At 40.1% G+C, this 21,756-nt stretch overlaps 1 protein-coding gene across 1 annotated transcript in view; it reads left to right on the top strand.

Moving 5' to 3' along the window:
- Positions 1-21,756, top strand: part of Dpyd (dihydropyrimidine dehydrogenase) — a 755,789-nt gene that overhangs the window by 482,258 nt on the left and 251,775 nt on the right. The window contains exons 15-16 of the mRNA XM_041647856.1: positions 8,444-8,512; positions 16,711-16,794. Of these exons, the coding sequence (XP_041503790.1) occupies positions 8,444-8,512; positions 16,711-16,794 (153 nt within the window). The remainder of the gene's footprint in view (positions 1-8,443; positions 8,513-16,710; positions 16,795-21,756) is intronic.

Below are 21,756 nucleotides of genomic sequence, written 5' to 3'. Positions count from 1 at the left end.
CATTTTTTTCCTTGAGCCAAAGTCTATGACTGTAGCCTAGTGTAGTGATCAGAATAAAAATGGCCCCTATAGGCTCATAAGGAGTAGCACTATTAGGACGTGTGGCCTTTTGAGAGTAGGTGTGGCCTTGTAGTAATATGAGCGGCAGGGCTGAGTCCCCAGCACCCGGCCCCCCGCAAGGCTAGCTTTAGCTTATGCCCCGAAATAATTACACACAAATTATATTCACTTAAACACTGCTTGGCCCTTTAGCTCTAGCCCTTACTGGCTAATTCTGATATCTGGATCAACCCATCTCTAATAATCTGAGAGCACCGGTTGTATCGGGAAGATTCTAGCCTGCGTCCATCCTGGGTCGGAGCTTCATCGCGTGTCTTTCAGAGAGCAGAGCTCTCGCATCCTCCCTGGAGATGGGAGCATGGCGTCTCTGCTCCAGAGCAGAGCTGTCGAGTCTGAGCTCACTTCCTCTTCCTCCCAGCATTCTGTTCTGTTTACTCCTCCTACCTATGTTTTAACCTATGAAGGCCAGCCAAGCAGTTTCTTTATTTTTTTAACCAATGACCTTCCTCCATCATTTCCCCTTTTTCTGTTTAAACAAAATGGAAAGGCTTTAACTTTAACATGGCAAAATTACATAAAATAAAACAGTTATTAAGCAAGAATTACAGTTACAATATTTATATCTACCTTATCTTTTATCATAACAATGGAAAACTATAACTATCTATTTTTCAATTCCATCAAATACCTACGTAAATGAGAAGTAAGCAACTTACAAAACTCTAGAAATCACAGAGACATCTCGCTGCCTGGCCAGTCACCCAAAGTTCCTCTGTACCATTGGGGCATCAATCTTCAGCCTTTAGGCAAGTTCAGTACTCCTCTCTCTGCGAGTTCTCTGTTTCCAGTTTATGCAATAGTCCAGACAAGTGCAGTTTCTTGCCCAAATGGCTATCAAACTCCATAAGGATCCTCTTCGATGCCCATCTTCTTCTTCTTTTTTTTTTTTTTTTTTCGTTTTTGGTTTTTCGAGACAGGGTTTCTCTGTGGTTTTGGAGCCTGTCCTGGAACTAGCTCTTGTAGACCAGGCTGGTCTTGAACTCACAGAGATCCGTCTGCCTCTGCCTCCCGAGTGCTGGGATTAAAGGCGTGCGCCACCACCGCCCGGCTCCCCATCTTCTTCTTGAAGTAGATTGGTGCTGCCAGGAGCAGAGTGTCTCATTGTCATGAAAAGTCCTAAGTTATTAAAACATTAAATACCATATTTTGCAGTCTTTGAAAGATATGAAGAATGTCTATCTAACCTAAATGTATCTCTATATATCTAGAAAATCTTAACTAACATGACTACAAGCTTGACTATTACTGATGATTATCCATTAACCTATATTTCTTAATTATACATTACATTTTTAATGAACTACACAATCACAATATCTTAATCAATAGCAGAAATATGCATATGCATATAACAAAATTGACCTTAAATCTCTATCAATAAAGCAAAATCCATGTCAATGCAAATTATTATACCTATATCATGGCCTTGTTGGAGGAAGTGTGTCACTGAGGCTAGGCTTTGAGGTTTCTAATATGCAAGCCAATCCAAGTGTCTCTCTTTCTTCCTGGTGACTGCTGATCCAGATCTAGAACTTTCTGCTCCTTCTCCAGCACTATATCTGCCTGTGCTCAGCCATACTTCACACCATGATGATAATGGACTACACCTCTAAAACTGTAAACTGACCACAATTAATCACTTTTTTTTATAAGTTGTAAAGGTCATAGTGTCTTTTCATAGCAATAGAAACCCTAACTAACACACATAGACTATCCTAAAACCATGATCCTTTTGCCTCAGGCTTCTGAGTGCCAAAAATTACAGGCAACCACTACCATACCTAGCACAAATATTCCAGTTTAAAAGCATTGTCTACAACGCATAATTCAGTAGAGATAGTTCTTTCATGAATCACATCAAATTTTAATGACCCACACACTGAGAAGAGTTTTGGTAAAATTTACCATGACTCCAAGGCAATCAATAAAACTTGTATTTTGTATTCAGCCATATAATCTGTGTCCTGATTTTGTAAATCATCTTGTTCTTTCATTTTTACTAGTTATTCTTTCTTTCCCAAAATATTATCGGTTTTCCCTTTGAGGCTTTGTAATTGTACCATCATCTAGTAGGTTTGTACTCTTATTTTCTTAGATGTTTATTTTACTTTCATCTTGCCCTCATAATTCTGAACTCCTGCCCCCTTTCTATTTACTCTCATCAAGAGACCTTACATTTTTCATAAAGAAAATGTAGCAACAAGAATTATTTCACCTTTCTCAACAAATCTATTAACCTATCACAGCTATTTTTTGCTCTCTTCCTTCCTGCCTTGTTAAAATGAATAGGATGCCCTGCCCCTTTGCAAGGACATTGTTTCCCAGCTGCTCTTGATTAGTCATTACCTCTTACCATCTTCATACTTTCTCCCATATCATTCCACCAATGTAAAAACATAGTAAAATGCAGATTACTAAAAGAGACTCACGCTGGACTTCCTACAGTCTTGCATTTCCCTCTTCATACCTCCGTTAACTCTCTTTGATAATGAGTCGAACTGACACAATCTAAAGTCAAGAACAAATACATGACTAGATTAGATGGGCCTGGGGCCATGCCTGTGAGGAATTTCTTAATTGAGTTAATTGAAGTGAGAAGACTTATTCTTGGGGTGGCAGTGTTTTATCTGCTGGACCCTAGAATGATTGAAAGAGAGAAACAGATGCTGTGGGACAATGTTTTTTTTATCCTGTCCATTGTATTATTTTTTAATAAAATGCTGATTGGCCAGTAGCCAGGCAGGAAGTATAGGTGGGCCGTGGCAACAAGAATTCTGGGAAGAGGGAAGCTAAGTCTGCAGTTGTTACCCAGACACAGAGGATGCAATATATGACTGCATAGCTAAAAATGATACCAAGGCACATGGCTAACACAGACAAGAATCATGGGCTGATATATGTTATAAGAATTAACTAATAAGAAGCCTGAGCTACCGGGCCAATCAGTTTATAATTAATGTGGACCTCTGTGTGATTTGGAACCGGGCAGGACAGGGATCAGGCAGGACAGAAACCTCAGTCAACACAGAGTGAATATAAATGAGAATATGTTCAATATATGTACGCACGCATTCATTGCTCTCTATTTTCGTGTGAATGTGACTAGCTGCTCCGAGGTCCTGACTTCTTGAATTTCTCGCAATGAAAGATTGCAAGCTGGAATCCTGAGCTCAATAAACCCTTTCTCCCTTAAGTTGTGAGGATATTTTATCACAGAGCCAGGAACTGAAACTTAAACTATCTCATCAAAGCTCTGAGGGAGATTTTTATATCTCCCTTCTTTTTTATTGATTTTTTATTGAGCTCTACATATATCTCCCTTCTTATGTCTTCAAATTCTATTCCCTCAGCCTGTGCCAGTCTGAGTCACCCTTGCTGCTCCAGTGACAACCATCTTGAAAAGGGGACCAGAGATCTCTATGTTGTCAAACGCAGTGGACACTTCTCTTTAGTTTTGTTGTTGTATGACAAAACTTTTCCTGGGGAGACACTACATACATGCTCACTCACTCCAAATAGGGAACATGGATGCCACCTAAGTCCGATGAGTTTTATTGGTATTACATGGAGGAATATGGGTGAGGAGATACTTACAGGAGCAGAAATTACTAAGAGACAGTTACATCACCAGTACCACCCCAGCAGGGAGGCAATTTACAAATTCCAGGAAGCTGGAGCACACTGTACATCCTATAGGCAGCTTAACAGGTTGAAGAATGTCTTCTCGAGATGACTCAGTTGATCTAAGCTCTTCTAGGAAACTGCTGGATTCTGCTTCTTCAAGCAGCTGGTCTGATCTCAGCCTTCTTTGCAGGTTAGCTTGTTGGAGGGAGAGTCTTAACAGCTTAGCTTCTTTGTCTGACAGGGATACTCAATAATTTGTCTCACAGGGACACTCAGATTGCTTACGTTTTTATTATTGCCTACTCTGGTGGGGAGAGGCCTAATGAATCTGGTCAGTTTCAGGGATTTCCTGATACCTTTTTGAATTACTCACCTTCCTGCTCAAGGAGCTTCCCTGAAGGGTGGAATGTTACAATCTCAAACTGTTTTATACCATAAATTCTCAGCAGAATTCTTTACAATTAATCGCACCTTCACACCTTGGACTCTGGAGAAATCCCTCCCTGCATGAATCCACATTCTCTTGTGGTTCAAGGGTGGGCCTGCATTTTTATATACTCTATTTTATTTAGTTTTCTAATCACCTTTCCAGTTGACTTAAATTTGTTAAAGTCTCCTTATTTTGTAATTTTATCTTTAGCCTCTTTAGTGGAGTGATCAGCAAATGTACCAAGGACACATCAGTTACTTCACTACTACCATACTTACCTGACACCTCACATGGACCATATAAAAACTGAATTTTGTATTTTCTCACGCTTATCCCTGTTAGGCTTACTGTATGTTTGTAAATATTTTACATTCTCAAATTCAGAGTTCAAAATAACAGTCTAGGATTCATCCTGAATGTTGCCCTTGCTCTTGGTCCCCATGAATCTAAACACTTGCCTGCCATGTAGGATCTAGCTCGCGTCTCTTCATTCCTGTGGATACTGTATGTCTTAAACTGCACTTTCTCCCTTCATATCTAGTACCCTTATCTGCTTCCTTATGAAGATGTCAGAAACATATTTGGAAAAAGTAAGCCAGATTGTTTTATCACCATACCTAACTTTTTTATGGCATTCCATAAACTCTAAGACTCCCTCGGGGGTCAGGTTTTCTAGAGGGACAGCTATTAGCTGCTTCTCTCATTTTTATTCATGCTAGTCTTGCCCTGTCTTGCAAGCTTTTTGGACCTTTGATCATTTGAACATTCTACATTCATCACCCTCAGTTTTTGCATGTACTTTTCTCTGTTCAGAAGGCCAAATTCCACTCGCCATTCCTTCCTTCAGAGTAAGGAGTCTTCTCATCGTTCTGTTCTAAATGCAAAGAGCTCGTGACGAATGCCTATCTGTTGTGACTGTGCCCACCCCATGATTCTGCCACATCTTCTTCTTTTATTGCCTTCATCACAATAATCCTGACCTGACAGTTGCTGAAGGGATGAATTTTTTACTTGGGGTGACAAGGACCTTTTACTTGTTCAGTGTCACTTCCAAGTAAGAGCAATTAGTGGCATACAGTACAGACTTAGAAAAGATTGGTTGAATGTTGAATGAAGAAAGACTATGTCTTATTCTCTAGACTACTGTCTTATTTAGCAGTTGCCACAGTAGGAAGTGAATTTGTGTGTTCGTGGCTTGTTTGGCACAGGCAGAAATTTCTACCAGAGTGTTTCTCATAGAATACAGGGTAGGCACCAAGTCCAAATATTGTGTAGTGTTTGACTGTTATGTATCACCTCATTCAATAATGTTTTAAAATATGAACTACAAAAAGAAGAGCTCTGGGAATGGCTTAAATTAAGTGAAACTTTGATTAGGAATATGTCTCAGTGAATATTCATTTCTGGTAGTGTGGCATAATTCTTCATCATATGCAATATCCATCAGTTCGCTTTTCTCATAGGAAGCAAAATAGCCTGTCCTCTTTTACTTGATTAAAAACTGAGTCAAGCAAAACACTAAAGGACTTTTTAATCATCAGAGAAAGATTAAATTATGCTCTATCTCCTTTTAGAGTGAATACCTTTTAGCTTAATTCTGGAAACCACGGGTCTGTTTTAATGAAAGTTTAGATAATTTTGCAGCCACTGTGGTATCTGTGAAGTACCATACCTTTACAAGTATGGCTTGGAAAGGTATTTGGCTTTAGATACAAATACTTAGAATGTTTAAAGTAATTATGATGCTTTATGAATCTGAATCCAGGGCTCTACCCATGCTAAGTTAGCACTCTATTAACCCAGATAGCCCAGCCCTAATAACCCTGCTTTTAAATCATTTATGAAGTTAGGTTTTCTTTTTACTTCACTGTGAAAAAGATACTGCTCATCAAATTGTTTCAAACAGGATGATATTTGTGTTATAGACATCAGTTGTTAAAAGTCAAAGTATGACGTTCATTGGACGAGCAATATTTATAAGTGCTTGAATGCAGACACATTCATGGGGCCCTGGTCTGGCAGGTGTCTCCAGCAGTACTTTCTTCTCTTCTTGGTTATGTCCCCTTTCTCACTTTCCTCTGTGCACTCTACCTGTACTGGTAAAATCAATGAAAGGAGAACCAGGAGGTGGGTAAAACAAGAGAGATCAGTGGTCACTAGCCACTCTCAACACATCTACTCTCTAGTTTAGGGACCAGTCACAGTCCTTTTTGACGTTTGTGGTAGGACATTGATGACAAGTGTAACCAACAAATCGCTGTGATTTTCCCAGCCCAGGGTACTTTCAATCCTTAGTGGACAAGAAGATAGATAATTTTAAAGGCTACTTGAAAGGCAATTAAAAACTGCCCAAAAAGAAGAATGTACAGATCCCACCTATAGTCAGCTACCCTCATACCAGTGAGAAGCTCACTTGGGCTACATCCAACCTCTGTATTCACAAGAATCTAGTTAATAATACTGGAGCTCTCAATGTCTAGGACAATATCTCTATGATAATGATGCAATAGAAACTTCAAGTACTAAAAATGATACTGAAAAGAGTCTACTTATAAACTTAAGTAGGATATATTAAGATATACAATGTACAATACAGCTAAAGAAGCATGCTGTCCAATATGACTGGACGGTAAGAAGTGAGTGCACCCTCCAATATGAATGGAAGGTAAGTACTGGACTGACGAGACATGTTAGAAACTATGAGAAAGTTATGTACTATAATCGAAGTTCAGGGTTGCTGAGGAAATTTGTACTAATGTTTATTCACCTAGATAAATCTCTAATTCGTCTCCATTCCTATTAAAAAAGAAGGCAAATCTGACTTAAACCAGCAATTAGGTCCATCTCTCTATCAAATAATAGAAATCTAGTGGGTTGGGGTTATGTAGGTCACAACCACCACTAAGTCCTGGGCTGCTTGTTAGTTACATGCATTGTTATCAGGAAAAGCTTGATTCTACTAGGTGGGCGAGATGACCCAAGGAAACAACTGTTTGAATTATTTTTTTTGTTTTGTTTTGTTTTGTTTTTCGTGACAGGGTTTCTCTGTAGCTTTGGTGCCCGTCCCGGAACTAGCTCTTGTAGACCAGGCTGGCCTCGAACTCCCAGAGATCTGCCTGCCTCTGCCTCCTGGGTGCTGGGATTAAAGGCGTGCGCCACCACTGCCCGGCTGTTTGAATTATTTTTATAATTGTTCTAGTGCCATCATTCAAGGTAGCAAGCAAAGATGGTAGAATCAGGATTCAAACCTAGGCATCCGGCCCTTGGAGTAGACACTGGTGACTACTACTACCACGTATATTTTACTAATGGATTAACATAAGGCTTAAATCATAGGCATGCTGAAATTCAATGCAGTGTAAAGTCATTTAATATAATTTAAAACTACAGTTCCCAAGAAATATATGAAACTGTATTAACTATAATGTTATATGTTATTATTGAAGGGAACATTATATTTTTCTTTCCCATACCTTGAAATCTTTCTTACTTTGCTGATAATTATGGTAATATGCATTTCAGCAGCATGGTAGAAATTTGCACACATTTACAGATGATGTTATGTAATTCCCACTGTTACTTTCTGACATGACAAAATCAATATTGCAATCTATGTTTGAGAAATGAGAATACTGTGACTCAGTGGAGTTAAGGAAATTGGCACTGCGATATTGTTCGGCTAGTGAAGTGCTTGCCATACAAACTTAAGCACCAGAGTTCAGTCCCTAGAAAGAACATGAAGCCTTCGGAGTGGTAGCTTGTATTTCTTACCTCAGTGTCCGGAAGTAGAAACAAAAGAATCCCTGGTACTCACTGCCCAGCCAAACTAGTAAAATTGCTGTCCTACTGAAAAAGTATTATCTCAAAAAGAGAGAGAAAAAAATGGGGTATTGCCACCGAGGAATCCACCCAAGGTTATCTAACCTCCACAAGTTGCCCCACAATCATGCAACTACACACATGTGTATTCATGCTTCCCTACACGTGCACAGTACACATGTGAACACTCATACATGGCTGCATGGGCATGGACATACATGTTCAGACACCTGCTCCAGTGCCCATTGACAGTGATTGAGAAGGCTGTCACACATATTATCTGGTGATTTACTGTGGCATGCTGTCTTTTCTGGTGCTATTTCTCTTTCAACAGATTGAAAACTAATTTTTATAATGCAGCTTGTCGTTGTAAGTGTGTGTACATATATGCTAGTGGATGTGCAAAGCAGGGACGCCGCCTAACTTTATGTTCTCTCTTTCTCTGTAAAGATCCTGATCGCCAGCATCATGTGCAGTTACAACAAAAATGACTGGATGGAACTCTCCAAAATGGCTGAGGTAAAAACTTCTGCAGTTTATATTTATTCTATTCCCTGCTCTCATTTTTATTAGTTTTAAGTAAAGAGCTGCCACAGGAAATAATACAGTAGAAGTAAAATTGAATAGAAAATGTAAGTTAAAGCATTTTTATTATAAATTGTTTACTATGTGTTTTCATTTAGATGATGGAAATGTAAATGTAAGAGGAATCTATTCTATAAAAGCAGTCCCTTGGATTTCACAGGGTACCAAAATCCCTTTATTCTATGAATCCATAGACTCTCCATTTGCATATTAAGCAAACAGCATATTATGATGGATGCCATGATAAAATTTAATTCTACCTCTGAGAGTCTAACTTGATCTTACCTTGCCTTTAGGCAAACTAGTTTGACAGTAAGAGGAGAGATTCTGAATATAAAAGTCTTGAATATTTAAAATATAAAAGGTTCATTTAATACTGTTCTCGTTTGAATGCCGGAATGTAGAAAGCAAAGCGCTTGGACGGAATGCAGCTGAATGGCACACCCGTCAGCCCGCATGCCCCAGTATAAACTGAACCTTACGCAAATGCAAACACTAACCATGGGCCTCGGGTTGGTATTCCAAATAGAAAAATATACCTTTAAAGAAATACACTTATGTCCGTCATTCTGTCAGGCAACATGTGTGAGACCCTCCTGGCTGGAGGTCATGAGAAGCTCTCAGCCACGCTGAAGACTGAACCTAGGAAGACTTTTGAAGTAATTGACCTGACATTACAAAATATCATCATGTTCTCCATAGTGTTCAGATATGTTGATTGTACATTTTACTTGGATATTTTTAAAACTGTGAAGGGAAAAATTGCTTCTGGGACTTAGGGGGTGAAATTAAACATGATCTGTAATTGGCTTCATGATCTTCTGTGCTGGGTCCATTTTATACATGTATTTACCTAATTGACCATGAAATCTTCCACAGAGCCCGTGCTTGGCATGAGCTTTGCCAATTTTAAGCTGACTATGATAAATGGCTTTATCATGCTGTGTGCTTCTCTGCTTTTCTGCAAGAATAAAATGCTTTTAAAAATTATTTCCTTCAGTAATGGACATTAATTTTTAAGTGGGAGAGTTTACTTACAAAAGCCAAAAGGCTGTAATTATGGGCATATTAGCAAATTATCACATTCCATCTTCTTCTTTAATTTCTCTTTTATTTATTCTTGTTCTCTCAATACTATATACCAGAGGCAAGAGAAAAGAGTCTGCTTTCTATCAAGTCAGAACAATCTGTCATCTCTCCATAGGAGAGTGATATACATGTCAAGAAGGAAAAGTCATACATACTGTCAATGAAACCAACACGCTTCCTGTAACATTAGGCTATCCTAGGTTTAGCATGAGGAGAATACCCATAGGCCTTTGCATCCCCATGGAGGTAGCAGGGCAGCAGCGATCAGCAGGATTCCATCACACTGCATGCTATACATACCCAATACCATTTTAATATAATGTTTTACTCATTCTTTGATAATTTTATGCATTTATACGATTATTTAGATTATATTCACCTCCCTCCAACTTAGGATCCTCTCTGAGACCCCTTTCATGTCACTTTCCCAACTTCATGGTGTCTTCTTGATCATATTGCTTTTTTTTTTTTTAAATCTCTGTAGCTTGGGAACCTGTCCTGGAACTCCCTCTGTAGACCAGGCTGGCCTCAAACTCACAGAGATATGCCTGTCTCTCTCTTCAAGTGCTGGGATTAAAGGTGTACACCACCACTGCCTGATTTTTTTTTTATCATCTTTCTTTTCAGTGAGTTATTCTTTTGAATGAGTTACTTTAGGTCTGCAACGTAGTTCCTTGGGTAAAGGTGCTTGCCACCACTCTTGATGACCTACATGGTGCAAGGAAGGAACAGACTTTCTATCAATTTGTTCTTTGATCTCCACACACTGTGGCATGTCCGTGCATGCCCATACTCAAATACATAATAACTGTATTTAAAAGGAAAAGGAGAACCAAACACTACTTTTGTTTTTATGAACCCACTCTTCAAAACATATATTTTTAACAATGGAAAAATTCACAATAAAATAAATCAAAAATATTTTCCATCCAAAGTTACTCTACCATCTAACAGGGATAATTCTTGTGAGTGGCATCAGGAATCACATACTACACTACTATGCCAACACTTTTAAGGGTAGCAAGTGGCTAGATGTGGCATATTGAAGGATGCAACCCCTGAGCAGTAACAGTGTGGACAAGATGAACTAGAGTAGGAGGGAAAGTGAACATAGAAGGGAGCATTAGAGAGCCAGCAAAAGCTTCCCGCGGAAACAGAGCAGACCAAGGAGAGCTCTGGAGATCATCCTTCCTACCACAGAACTTAGAGAACAGGAAAAAAAAAAAAAAACGGCTGATCCTTCTTGCCTCCAGTTTCTGTTGGTGAAATCTTATAAGACTGTTGAATATGTGCTGGACCCCTCTGGGCAGTCAGACATCATGGCGTTCATCCAAACCCAGAACTGGAATGAAGACCAGAGCTCTCTGAGCTCTTGTTTGAACAGGGACAATGCAAGCTATGAGTATTCCTGGGTTTCTTATATAAGAAGACTGTGGGCACTAGCACAGTGATTATGCTGACAACAATGGGGATGAGGGCTTTGAGAGTGTGTGTCTGGGAAGTGAGCAAAACCATCAGATGTGAGGAAGTATACAGACTCCTTGTGGGTAAGGTAGCCACTCTCCCAGCAAAGCTTAACTACAATAACTATTGACCCAGATTTCAATAGCTTTTATGAGTTCAAAATATTGTGTCTGTTAATATATATTCAAGTGTATTTGTGTGTGTGAAGCGCAATTAATAAAAACTTAGATATTGGGGTCCAACCTGAAAACCAAAAAAGCAAAGCATCCAGTCACTGGCTCTTGCCTTGACCTCAGTCCGAAAACGGCGTTTCTACCTCCAGAAATCTCAGAATGAGTCTCAGACTGAGAGCTGTCTCCTCCCACTGTATAATTCTCTCTAGTTCCGGGATTAAGTGTGTGCACCACTACCACCTGGTTTCTATGGCAAATTAATGTGACTACTAGGATTAAAGGTGTGTGTCGTTGTAGCTACTGCCTGGTCTGTAAGGCTGGCCAGTGTGACTGGTTTACTTTTTCTGATCCTCAGGCAAGTTTTATTTATTAAGATATAAATAAAATGCCAGTACACATGTGTGTATGTGAATGTGGAGGCCATAGGTGGACTTCTCAATTGTTCTCCATGTTACCTTTGGAGACACTGTCTCCTGCTGAATCTGGAACCCACTGGACTGTTCAGAATGTCTGCCCAGTGACCAGTGCTGGGATTGTAGATACCCAGCATTGCAGATGCACTTGCATTGTGGGTATCAAACTCAGGTCTTCAACCTTCTGTTGCCTGCACTTTACCAACTGAGCCATATCTCTAGCTGACAGCAAATTCTCAACTTAACCTTTAGGTCTTACATGTGTTGTCCTTAACCTACCCCCCACCAGGTATTTTCCATTGACTTTCTACACTTTTGGCTCCCACAGATATCGTTTCCTCTTCCTACACATTGTTTGGGCTTTTATTAATTGTTGTATTACTTTGTGCTGCCCATATACTCCTGTGCATAAGGCCATCCACTGAAGTATGGTCAGTCTACAAAGAACCAACCACATGAGAGAGAGAGAGAGAGAGAGAGAGAGAGAGAGAGAGAGAGAGAGAGCCTTCATTCTCCTTCCTTTAGAGACCACCAACTGTCCAGAGATCCTCAGTTAGAATGAAAGATCGAGAACTCTTCCCAGCCTGTGCTGGAAAGTCGGCTGTCCTGATCTTGCACAGGCAACCACAGCTTCTGCAGGTTTATGAGCACTGCTACACTGGGCTGTCCAGGAGATGCTGTTTTATTATGATCCCCCCTCTCACACTCCTTTTGCCCCCTCTTTCTTAATGTCCACTGAGCCTTGAAGAGGGGCTGCAATACAAACATCCTGATTGTGGCTGAGCACTCCATAGGCACACATCCCCTCCTCTTTGTCCAGTAGAGAGTTTCTGAGTTAGCCAGTGTCCACTTCACAAAGAAACTTCTCTGATAAGATCTGAGAGCTGCACTGTGGGTAGAGAAATCCAAATTTAAGGAACAGTTAAATATTATGTCCATTAAGCTGACTAATAGTAGTGACTCCATGACTGAGGCTTAGGGCCTCTCCAGCCGTGGGTCTGGGGCTAGGTTCGCAGCCCCAGGCATGTTTTCTCTTATGGAGCAGGTCTTAAATCTTAGCAGAGAACATCTCTAACACATTTCTAATCTGGAGTTTAGCTATTCCTCCAGCCGTGAATGTTTTCCCTTTCCCCTGCCCCCTTTGTCTTTTCCTTTTCCACAGTCCTTTTTTAAGTAAGATAGGTGTATTCTGGGTTAAGTCATTAAAATCTTTGTGACTAACAGGAGTTGGACTATTCACCAATGTTAGCCCAGTTCCAGTTTCTTTAACATTTCATGCTAACTCAGCAATTAAGACTTTTTTTTTGTTGTTGTTGTTGGCTGTGACTGTTTGGAAATAGACTCCCTTGAAGATGGTCAAGCCCTGTGACAGAAATATTCAGAGGTAAAATGAAATTCCTCAGGCCCTGGGTGTCACCCAACGCAGCCTCATTGCAATTTTTAAGGCCTAGATATTCATTCCAAGACCTCTCTCAGGTATATTTTGGTGATAGATACACATGTATGTTATCTGGGAAATTTAAAAAATTATTCTCAGATAAGACTATGTTATAGGTGTTTACGAATTGTTATTTGAACAGCCATTCTGAAGCCATAAGGATGCTGAAAGATAATGTTTTCTTAGCCCAGTGCAGCACTCCTAGGTGGGGAACAAATGGCTTCTTTCTCTTTGTGTCTCCACGTGTGTCTACTAGATAGCCTCACATCCATGACTGACACACTATGCTTGTACACACTGGGATGTGAATGGAAACAGAATCGACAAACAGGAAAGCCCCCCAGAACATTCAAGCCCCGGCTTTGTCACTACACATTCTCTGATGAACAAGAAATGCTTTCCATGACTTCCTCAGTGGTGACATCACTATCTCCAGGAGGTGTTCTAAGTGGCTCTTGATTGATGCATTTCCAGTTTCTATACTGGATTTATAAGAGAATTGCATGCACGTCTATAATGTGTTTTGCCCTTGTTCCCCTCATACCTCCCTCCCTCTTCTTATTCGCCTCCCTGCTCCTGAGAGTCCTCTTCTCTCTTTTATAAACTTTGTATCTACTTTTACATCACATATACACATGATTTTACATAGCTGTGTGAAGTCTGGACGCTGAAAATGAAAGAGAAGATGTGGTATTTGTATTTTACTTAAGGAACAAACGATTCCTAGCAAGTTGATAATAATTCACCCATTGATAAAAATCACTGGATAGGTCAGAGGATCTACTTTCAAGATGCTTTGCGATGAGTCATTTGACTCTTTTATGTTTGGTTTATCAACCATAAAATGGACATGATGATATCTCTTAGCTTTTGGAGTTGTTTGAGAGCCAAAGTAAGATAAAAACAAAAGGGTTAGAAAAATACCCTTGCATATGGAATGTACTTAATTAGCTTTAGCTATCATCGCCTACCACAGTGGTTAACTATCAGTTTGCAAAGACATATGCATAATATAAATATGTGTAAAGTGCCCCTAAAGATCTGTTAATCTAAAGTGACAGTGATTTGCTACCAATTTCTAAATAAATCAGTCTAAAGGAAATAACCCAAGTAGCTACAGAAAGTACTATTGTACTGCCATATACAGTTCCAATGCCCAATCTAAATTAAGTGGATGATTCCCATATGGCATGAATTGGGGATAGATCACATTCCTTGCACTTTAGACTTACCCATTTGCAGACTACGAAGGCTTACTGACTCACCTAAAACTGCCCCAATCCTTTACAGCCAAATTCGGAAGCCAGTAGGCTGGGCCCTTTCTATACTCACTGAAAGCCAGCAGGAAGAAAACAGCATGATTTACAGTCATTGTTATGTAATAGGAAGCATTTCCAAATTGGGTTATGGTAGCAAAGCCGCATAATGTATCCATGTTTGAAAACACGGGAAATGATCAAATGGACCTTCACAAATGCACAGAAGAGAATGCAGGTGCACTAATGAACGAAGATGGGCAAGAAAATCAGCTGAGAAATAACTAGAATTCAGTCTGTTATGATCACTCTTGAAATTTGTGAAACAAAAGAAAACAATTAGGAAGTAAGGAGAAATATTGAGGAAACAGCTTTTGACTTAAAGAACAACCTGGTATGTTTAGTAAATAGTCAATTTTTTTAATAAAGGCCTTTCTGTGAGGCAATACATATGTGATATTATTTTTGAATTCTATTCAAGCCTCTAACTGCAAACTTACTGTTAGATTCTAGAAGTGGGTAAATAATGAAAAACTTGGCAAATTTAATATATGTGTCCTATAACCCTTGAGTTACTGTATTCAGTTTTAAAAGGTGTGTGTGTGTGTGTGTGTGTGTGTGTGTTATGCATGTGAGTGTAGTTGCCATTTTTCATGCAAAGGCCAGAAGGGAAATCATGTGTCATCTTCTATTCCTTTAAGGCAGGGTCTTTCATTAGCTGGAAAGTTCCTCTAAGGATGCCCATCTCTGTCCTCTCCCAACAATAGGGTGACAGGCACACAAAGCCTTACCAGAATTTACCTTCCATGCTGAATTCAAACCCAGGTTCTCATGCTTGAACAGCAAATATTCTTACCCGCTGCTTTAGCTGGAGTTTCTATTGCTATGAAGAGACACCATGATCATAGAAACTCTTATAAAGGAAAACATTTAATGAAGTGGATTACAATTATAGAGGTTTAGCCCATTATCATCAGGGTGGGGACATGGCAACATGCAGGACATAGAACTGAAGCTGAGAGTCCTCCATCTTGAAAGGCAGGCAACAAGAGGTGAACTGAGACACTGGGCTGTACCTTGAGCATATATGAGACCTCAAAGCCCACCTCCACAGTGACATACATCCTCCAACAACAGCACAACTCCAACAAGACCACACCTCCTTATAGTGCCTCTCTGTTTGGACTATTAACTTTCAAATCACCACACCCACTGAGCCATCTTCCCAGCCCCTAAAAAGTATTTATATATTTCCCAGTAAACATTCCACAAATTTTAAGATGTTCCAAGTATTCTGAACTGTTCTCTACATTTTAAAAGTATCTATTTATGTATTAAAGTATAAATAATTTAAATTAGAACTCACAGTTATTGAAGTCTAATAAGATAACCAATAGCTTATGCCTCTTGGAATAAGCTGTTTTTAAATATGATGAAATTGGCTTTTAGTTTAGGACACTTTAATTCCACTCATTCATCCTAGGTATCTAACTACATTTTTCTTTACAGGCGTCTTTCCATCATCAATCATCCAGAATTATTAAGAGTTGTTTCTACACTAGAAGCTGCATAGGAAAGATAAAATATGGTCCCTAACAAAATGCGTTCAAATTTCTATTATCTCATCTAACAGCCAGTCCTGCCATTGAGCACCATGAGTTTCATTTCTCCTGCCCATAGATACATAGTGCAATAACACAGAGATTCTGAGGGTCCGGAGCTGTGAGATGGGTCTTGAGAATCAAGGTACTTATCACCAAGCCCTACAACCTGAACTTGATCCCTAGAACCCAAATCATGGAAGGAGAAAGTGATCTTCTGCATGTTGACCTCTGACTTCTAAATGTGTACAGTGTCCACTCATATAGAAACACACATGAATAGATTTTTTTTATTAAAAATTTCTGCCTCCTCCCCACCTCCCATTTCTCTCCCCCTCCTCCCATCCCTTTTCCCCTCCCTCTCCAGTCCAAAGAGCAGTCAGAGTTCCCTGCCCTGTGGGAAGTCCAAGGTCCTCCCCCCTACATATAGATCTTTAATAAAAATTAAGGTTATGTGAATTACAAAGATGAAATAGAATGCACATGATGCAGCAAGATACAACTTTCAAACTCTCGATCAATGTTTTGTTGTTGTTGTGTGCAATTTAGCTCCAGAGACAGCGTGTACTTGAGGGGGAAACTATGGTGAAATCAGTGTTCCATCTTAGAAGATGTGGTCTTGGTGGTCAATGGGGAACGCATCTTGATCTCTGAATAAAGTTTTGCCTTTTCTCTCATTTTCTTTGGGTACCTTACAGGCTTCTGGAGCAGATGCCCTGGAGTTAAATTTGTCATGTCCTCACGGCATGGGAGAGAGAGGAATGGGCCTGGCTTGTGGGCAGGTAAGCACCCCAGGAACTGCCACTGTGTCTGTCGGCCTGACATAATGATACCCTGTCTGAATCCTTACATCCTTGCCGTACCTTAGGCGAGGAGGCCTGTGGATCTGATGACTGGCTGGAGACTTGCAGGTCCACGTTGTTTAAATATTTAGTGCTTCAAAAAGTGGAAAATGAGGGAAACTGGAATTACAGCAATGGTTGTGTTTTATTGAGGAAATCATATTATGTGCTTGACAGGAAGGAATATCATAACAAATAGTTTTTAAAAGCGCTGAAGCAGAGTTAGCTGATATCCAAGGCAGTGTTCCTTATTCATTTCTTCAGTTGATCCAGTCTCCCTGGGGCAATACACTGTACACAATGCATTGTTCGCAGTGATTTTGTAGTAAATGGGGCACGGCACAAATTGCGTTTTTCAGTTTTTAGCATAAGATCATTATTCCGTAACTGTGTTTGGGGAGTTGCAAAAAGATTTTGATGCTGTTTTTATTTAGGAATACAATACATAGAACCTTTATGTTAAAGTAAATTCTAAAAAAAAAAAAAAACCCTAATGAACAAATGCAAAATAACATGTTAATAGATAGGAAATACGATGTCTTTATGCGATAACACGTAGTGTGGTGTGTGAAACAGCTTAATGCTTAAAAGGTAAGCTCTTTGAGTCTCATATCACCTCTAAGCCCAGAGAAAACAGTGTGAAATAAATAATACAAAACTTTGGCATTGCTGGCAGCTTCCAAGAACTTTTACGTTTACTTGTGTGTCCACATTCGACTCAGGACTCCGTGCTTAGGTGACACCCAAGTGTCTTCCACTCCTGTTTTTCTCAGGTCACAGAAGTGACAGGAGTTAAACTCCGAGCCCTTTACTGGAGAAGGGGGGCGTTTTTACATGCTGAAATGAACAAGCGTTTCTATTTTCATGTTCAAATGCAGAGAAGGGTTCTTTAAGTACTTCGTAAATATTTAATCTGCCTAGGGAATGGATTTGCAACTCAGGAAGAAATCATTCTTCTGAACAGCAGGAGGGGAAGGGCTGGCCAGGCATCTTTCACATATATCCAGGCTCTGCTCACCACAGGTTATCCAGAAGGCCATTAAGCCCAGTAAACACATCCACTATTTAGTGCCACCAAGTCAGGGAAAACCACATTATTTCTGAGTCATATGATGAGCTAACAGTGTGCCAGAGTGTGTGACATAGTCAAAGGGAAGAGGACTGCACAATGGAGGTGGCTCAAGTCATAAACCACTTGCCACTCAGAGATGAGGATCTGTGTGGACCCCAGCACGCACATAAAACAGCTGGCACTAATGTGGGCACCTGTACCAGCCAGTGCTGGGGAGGCAGAGATGGGAGGATTCCTGAAGGGCTCTACTCACCCAGCCTAGCAGTTTAGTTAGAAAACTCCAGTTTCAGAGAGAGACAAGGTCTGAAAAACACAGTGGCGTTCTTGACCTCTGACTGCCACATCCCTACCTGCTCAAGCACTCAGAAAGGTGGTGATGGAACACTCAGGGATGGGATGGTTGCTTAGCATGTGTTATATCCTGGTTTCAAACTTCAGTATAATAAAAATATCATAAGTGTACATGAAAAGAGTCAGCTGTATGTTGTGAAGCAAGTCTGTGATCGAGGCTTCTCAGGGGTCTGATGTCAGAGTATTGTGACTCCAAGACTACCTTGAGAACACTGCCACATCCCAGCCCAAAATGAACCATAGAAAAGACGAATGAGCATCATCAAAGTTAAGATGGTTCGCTAAGGCCACAATTGGCTAGCCATTTAGTACTTAAGATGAAAAAAATAAAGCCCCTGGACATATACACCAATTCCTGGTGTTCTAATCTTGCTATTCAAGCAAGGCTGAGAAGATGGTCATATTCTGGCTGTGTGCACATTGAAGAGCAATGTTGCATTACACTTGTGAGACAAATTTCTGTTCTGGCTGAGACCCTCCAAAGTAGACTGAGCATTCCCATATGATCCAGGTCTCAAATCAGGCCAATGGTACCAAAGCCAATGCTTTAATTAGCAAGCTGACCAGAATGTAGGCAAGGCACCCAGAATGGTCCCCAGTGAGGAAATATCCAGGTTCAACATTAAACTTGGAAGATGAGAATTAATAACTGTAAGATCAAATCAACTCTTTGGTCTTTCATAATTCTGAATTACCCTTTGTCTCCCATTCTTGAGTCAATTAAAACACAAGGAAGTCTGAACCTAATATTCAAGTTCTGTCTCCTGGGCATGAGGGAGGCCCACTGTGTCTTAGCTTTCAGATTTAAAGATGTCTAACAGTTATTTATACAAGTCTATTTCTCATAAAATTTTATACTTTATGAAACTAAATTGAACTGTAACAATTTTTATATAAGAAAATCCAAACTGTATCTTGCAAAAGTTTTCCCCTTGCCCTAAGCATCATGCATTTAAAAATAAAAACAAAAAAAAAAGCTTTAAAATTCTTTTTAAGTTATGTTGGAATTTTTGCTTTTATTTTCCTGGCAAAGTTCAGAATGGTGCTGATAAGGCCACTGAAAAGTCATTCGTGTTCTTAGTACTTCTGAAATAATTGTTAACAGACATATTTGAACAAATAATCCTTTCTCCCTCCTACTTCATTTGGGAAACTACAGAGATCAGTGCTTTTTCAAAGAAGGCAACATTAGGAGTGAGAGATGTGTTAGGATCCTCTAAGGGTGCTTCTCGTTGATGTGAATAACAGCAGATGTTGACAGGCATAAATCTCAGCATCATGTGTGGACTTCATCCCTGCTGTGAGTGTATATATGTGTGTGCGTGCATGTGTGTACATGTGCACATGTGTGTATGTGTGTGCGTGTGTGTGCATGTGTGTATGTGTGCACATGTATGTATGTGTGCATGTGTGTGTGTGTGTGTGTGTGTGTGTGTGTACGCACATGTGTGAAAACCATTATGTCCACTTCCGGCATTGTTCCTCTGGTGTCAACAACCATTCTATTTTATTACTTGTTTGTGAGATCTTTCATTCATTTACTTATGCTCTTACTTATTGAGAAAAGGTCTGCTATTGTCCTGAATATCTCCACATAGTCTTAGCTGGCTGTCCAATGAGCTCCAAGGAATCACCTGTCTCCACTTCACTGGGATATTGGGATTACAAGAAGTGCCATCATGACTGGCTTTAAAAGAAAGAAAGAAACAAACAAAACACCCATGAATTCTAGAGGCAGCACTCGGGTCCTTGTGTTAGTGTGGTAAGCATTTTGTCAATAGAGCCATCATCCTAGCCCTTATATATTTTTTTCTAACTCAGCCTCTTGGTATTAGAAATCAGATTTTTCCAGAACCTTTGCTGACTCTCTGGATTTCTGACATCTCAGGCACTACTCGGGCTGCTTACTTCACGCACCTGCCAGCAACTATTGAGAGAAAAATAGTTCACAAGGGTCCAGCATTGTGGTGGAACATGAAATAAGATGTCTTGCCTTCCTAGCTTATACGCCATGTTAAGAGGAGCAGGCGAGAGCTTGTGCCATAGAACTTCTCAATGATGAATACACAAACATTTGGAAAATATTTACATCAGGGAAAAAAACCTAATTTGTTTTTATTCATATAAGTTGATTACTTTCCCCCTTGAGTTGTGAAGTGATTTTCTTTGGTGAAGCTTGACCATGTGGAGCTGAAGGGAGCCTGACCTATTACTCCTTGTCAGTCTTTTATGTACCAGATGGAACTGGGCATAGTGAGATGTTTTATCTGTTTTCACTAAAAGTAACGACTGCCAAGGTCCAGAGCCTTGGTTCCCTTGCTGCTGCTTTCCTCTCGGGTATTGTCCAGTATTTCACCTTGATATTTCAGATCATCCAATTCCATATGTGAACAGAAAACACGAGTAAGATGCCCAGACTACTCCCAACTGTCTCCTTTTGTCTACTGTTATTTTTTTTTTACAGTGGAAGTCATACCCTTTTAACTGAAATTATCCACATGGAAATCAGCTTTTATATCTGTGTCAAGTGATATCCAAATTCATGAACTGATATAACTTATCAATCAACCAAATGTTCCCTGAAAATGGAAGGCAATTATGGGTGGAGGACTGTGGAGGTGGGGTCCAGAATTCTGTTCTTACTTGAATCTGTAATGACCTAAAGTTTGGATCCCCGCCAAAGAACTTGTATTTCCTTCTCTAATCATCCAAGAGGTTATAGCAGTTTGGCCTTGGCCCTTGTAGGCTTTCTACTGTTCATTGCTTTCAGTACCTTCATTAGCAGTCCGTGGCTAAAAACTGCACAAGTATTTCAGCAAAGATTTAGGTGGAAAGTTCCATAATGGCCGTGTAATTGGAGGAAAGCTTGGCCAGTTTCCCAAGCAGGCTAGGGAGCTGAGCAAAGGTGATGGTGTCTGTTGCCAGCTCCACCATCCTGCAATCCCACAGTAGCATGCATCCCTTGATTCCCATATCCTCTGCACAGAATTTCCAGATGCAAGGCTAGAAAGATGGCTTGGCAGTTAAGTGGGCTGGTGCATAAGTAAGAGGAAAGAGTTAGAGAACCAGAATGCGTGCAACAAGTTAGACAGCCCACACGTGCCTCCAATCCCAGTTCTAAAGGGGAAAGAAGACTAAAAGACTACTCCGCTTTATGGCTTGCAGCTGAATTGAAAACATGCAAGCCCAAAACTCAGGGAGAGAGCCTGCTTTAGAGGAAATACAACTTATAATAGAGGAAGACTCCCAAGGAGCTGCTCTGGCCCCCATGCATGTGTAGGTACAAGTGCCTGTGTACATAGCACACACACACATTCACGCATGCGCATGTGTGTACACACACACACACACACACACACACACAGAGGGGGGATGAGAGGGAGAAACAGAGAGAGAGAGAGAGAGAGAGAGAGAGAGGAATCTTAAAATAATTTCCAAACCTTTCTATTTGTGATTCAGTTCATTCTCAATGTTCATTT

This window comes from Microtus oregoni, unplaced genomic scaffold, assembly GCF_018167655.1.
Source record: "Microtus oregoni isolate MIOR12 unplaced genomic scaffold, Mior012 000000F_ref0000247, whole genome shotgun sequence".
Lineage (NCBI taxonomy): Eukaryota > Metazoa > Chordata > Mammalia > Rodentia > Cricetidae > Microtus > Microtus oregoni.
The sequence above is the reverse complement of the archived record's forward strand: the minus strand, read 5'-3'. Positions and strand labels throughout refer to the sequence as shown.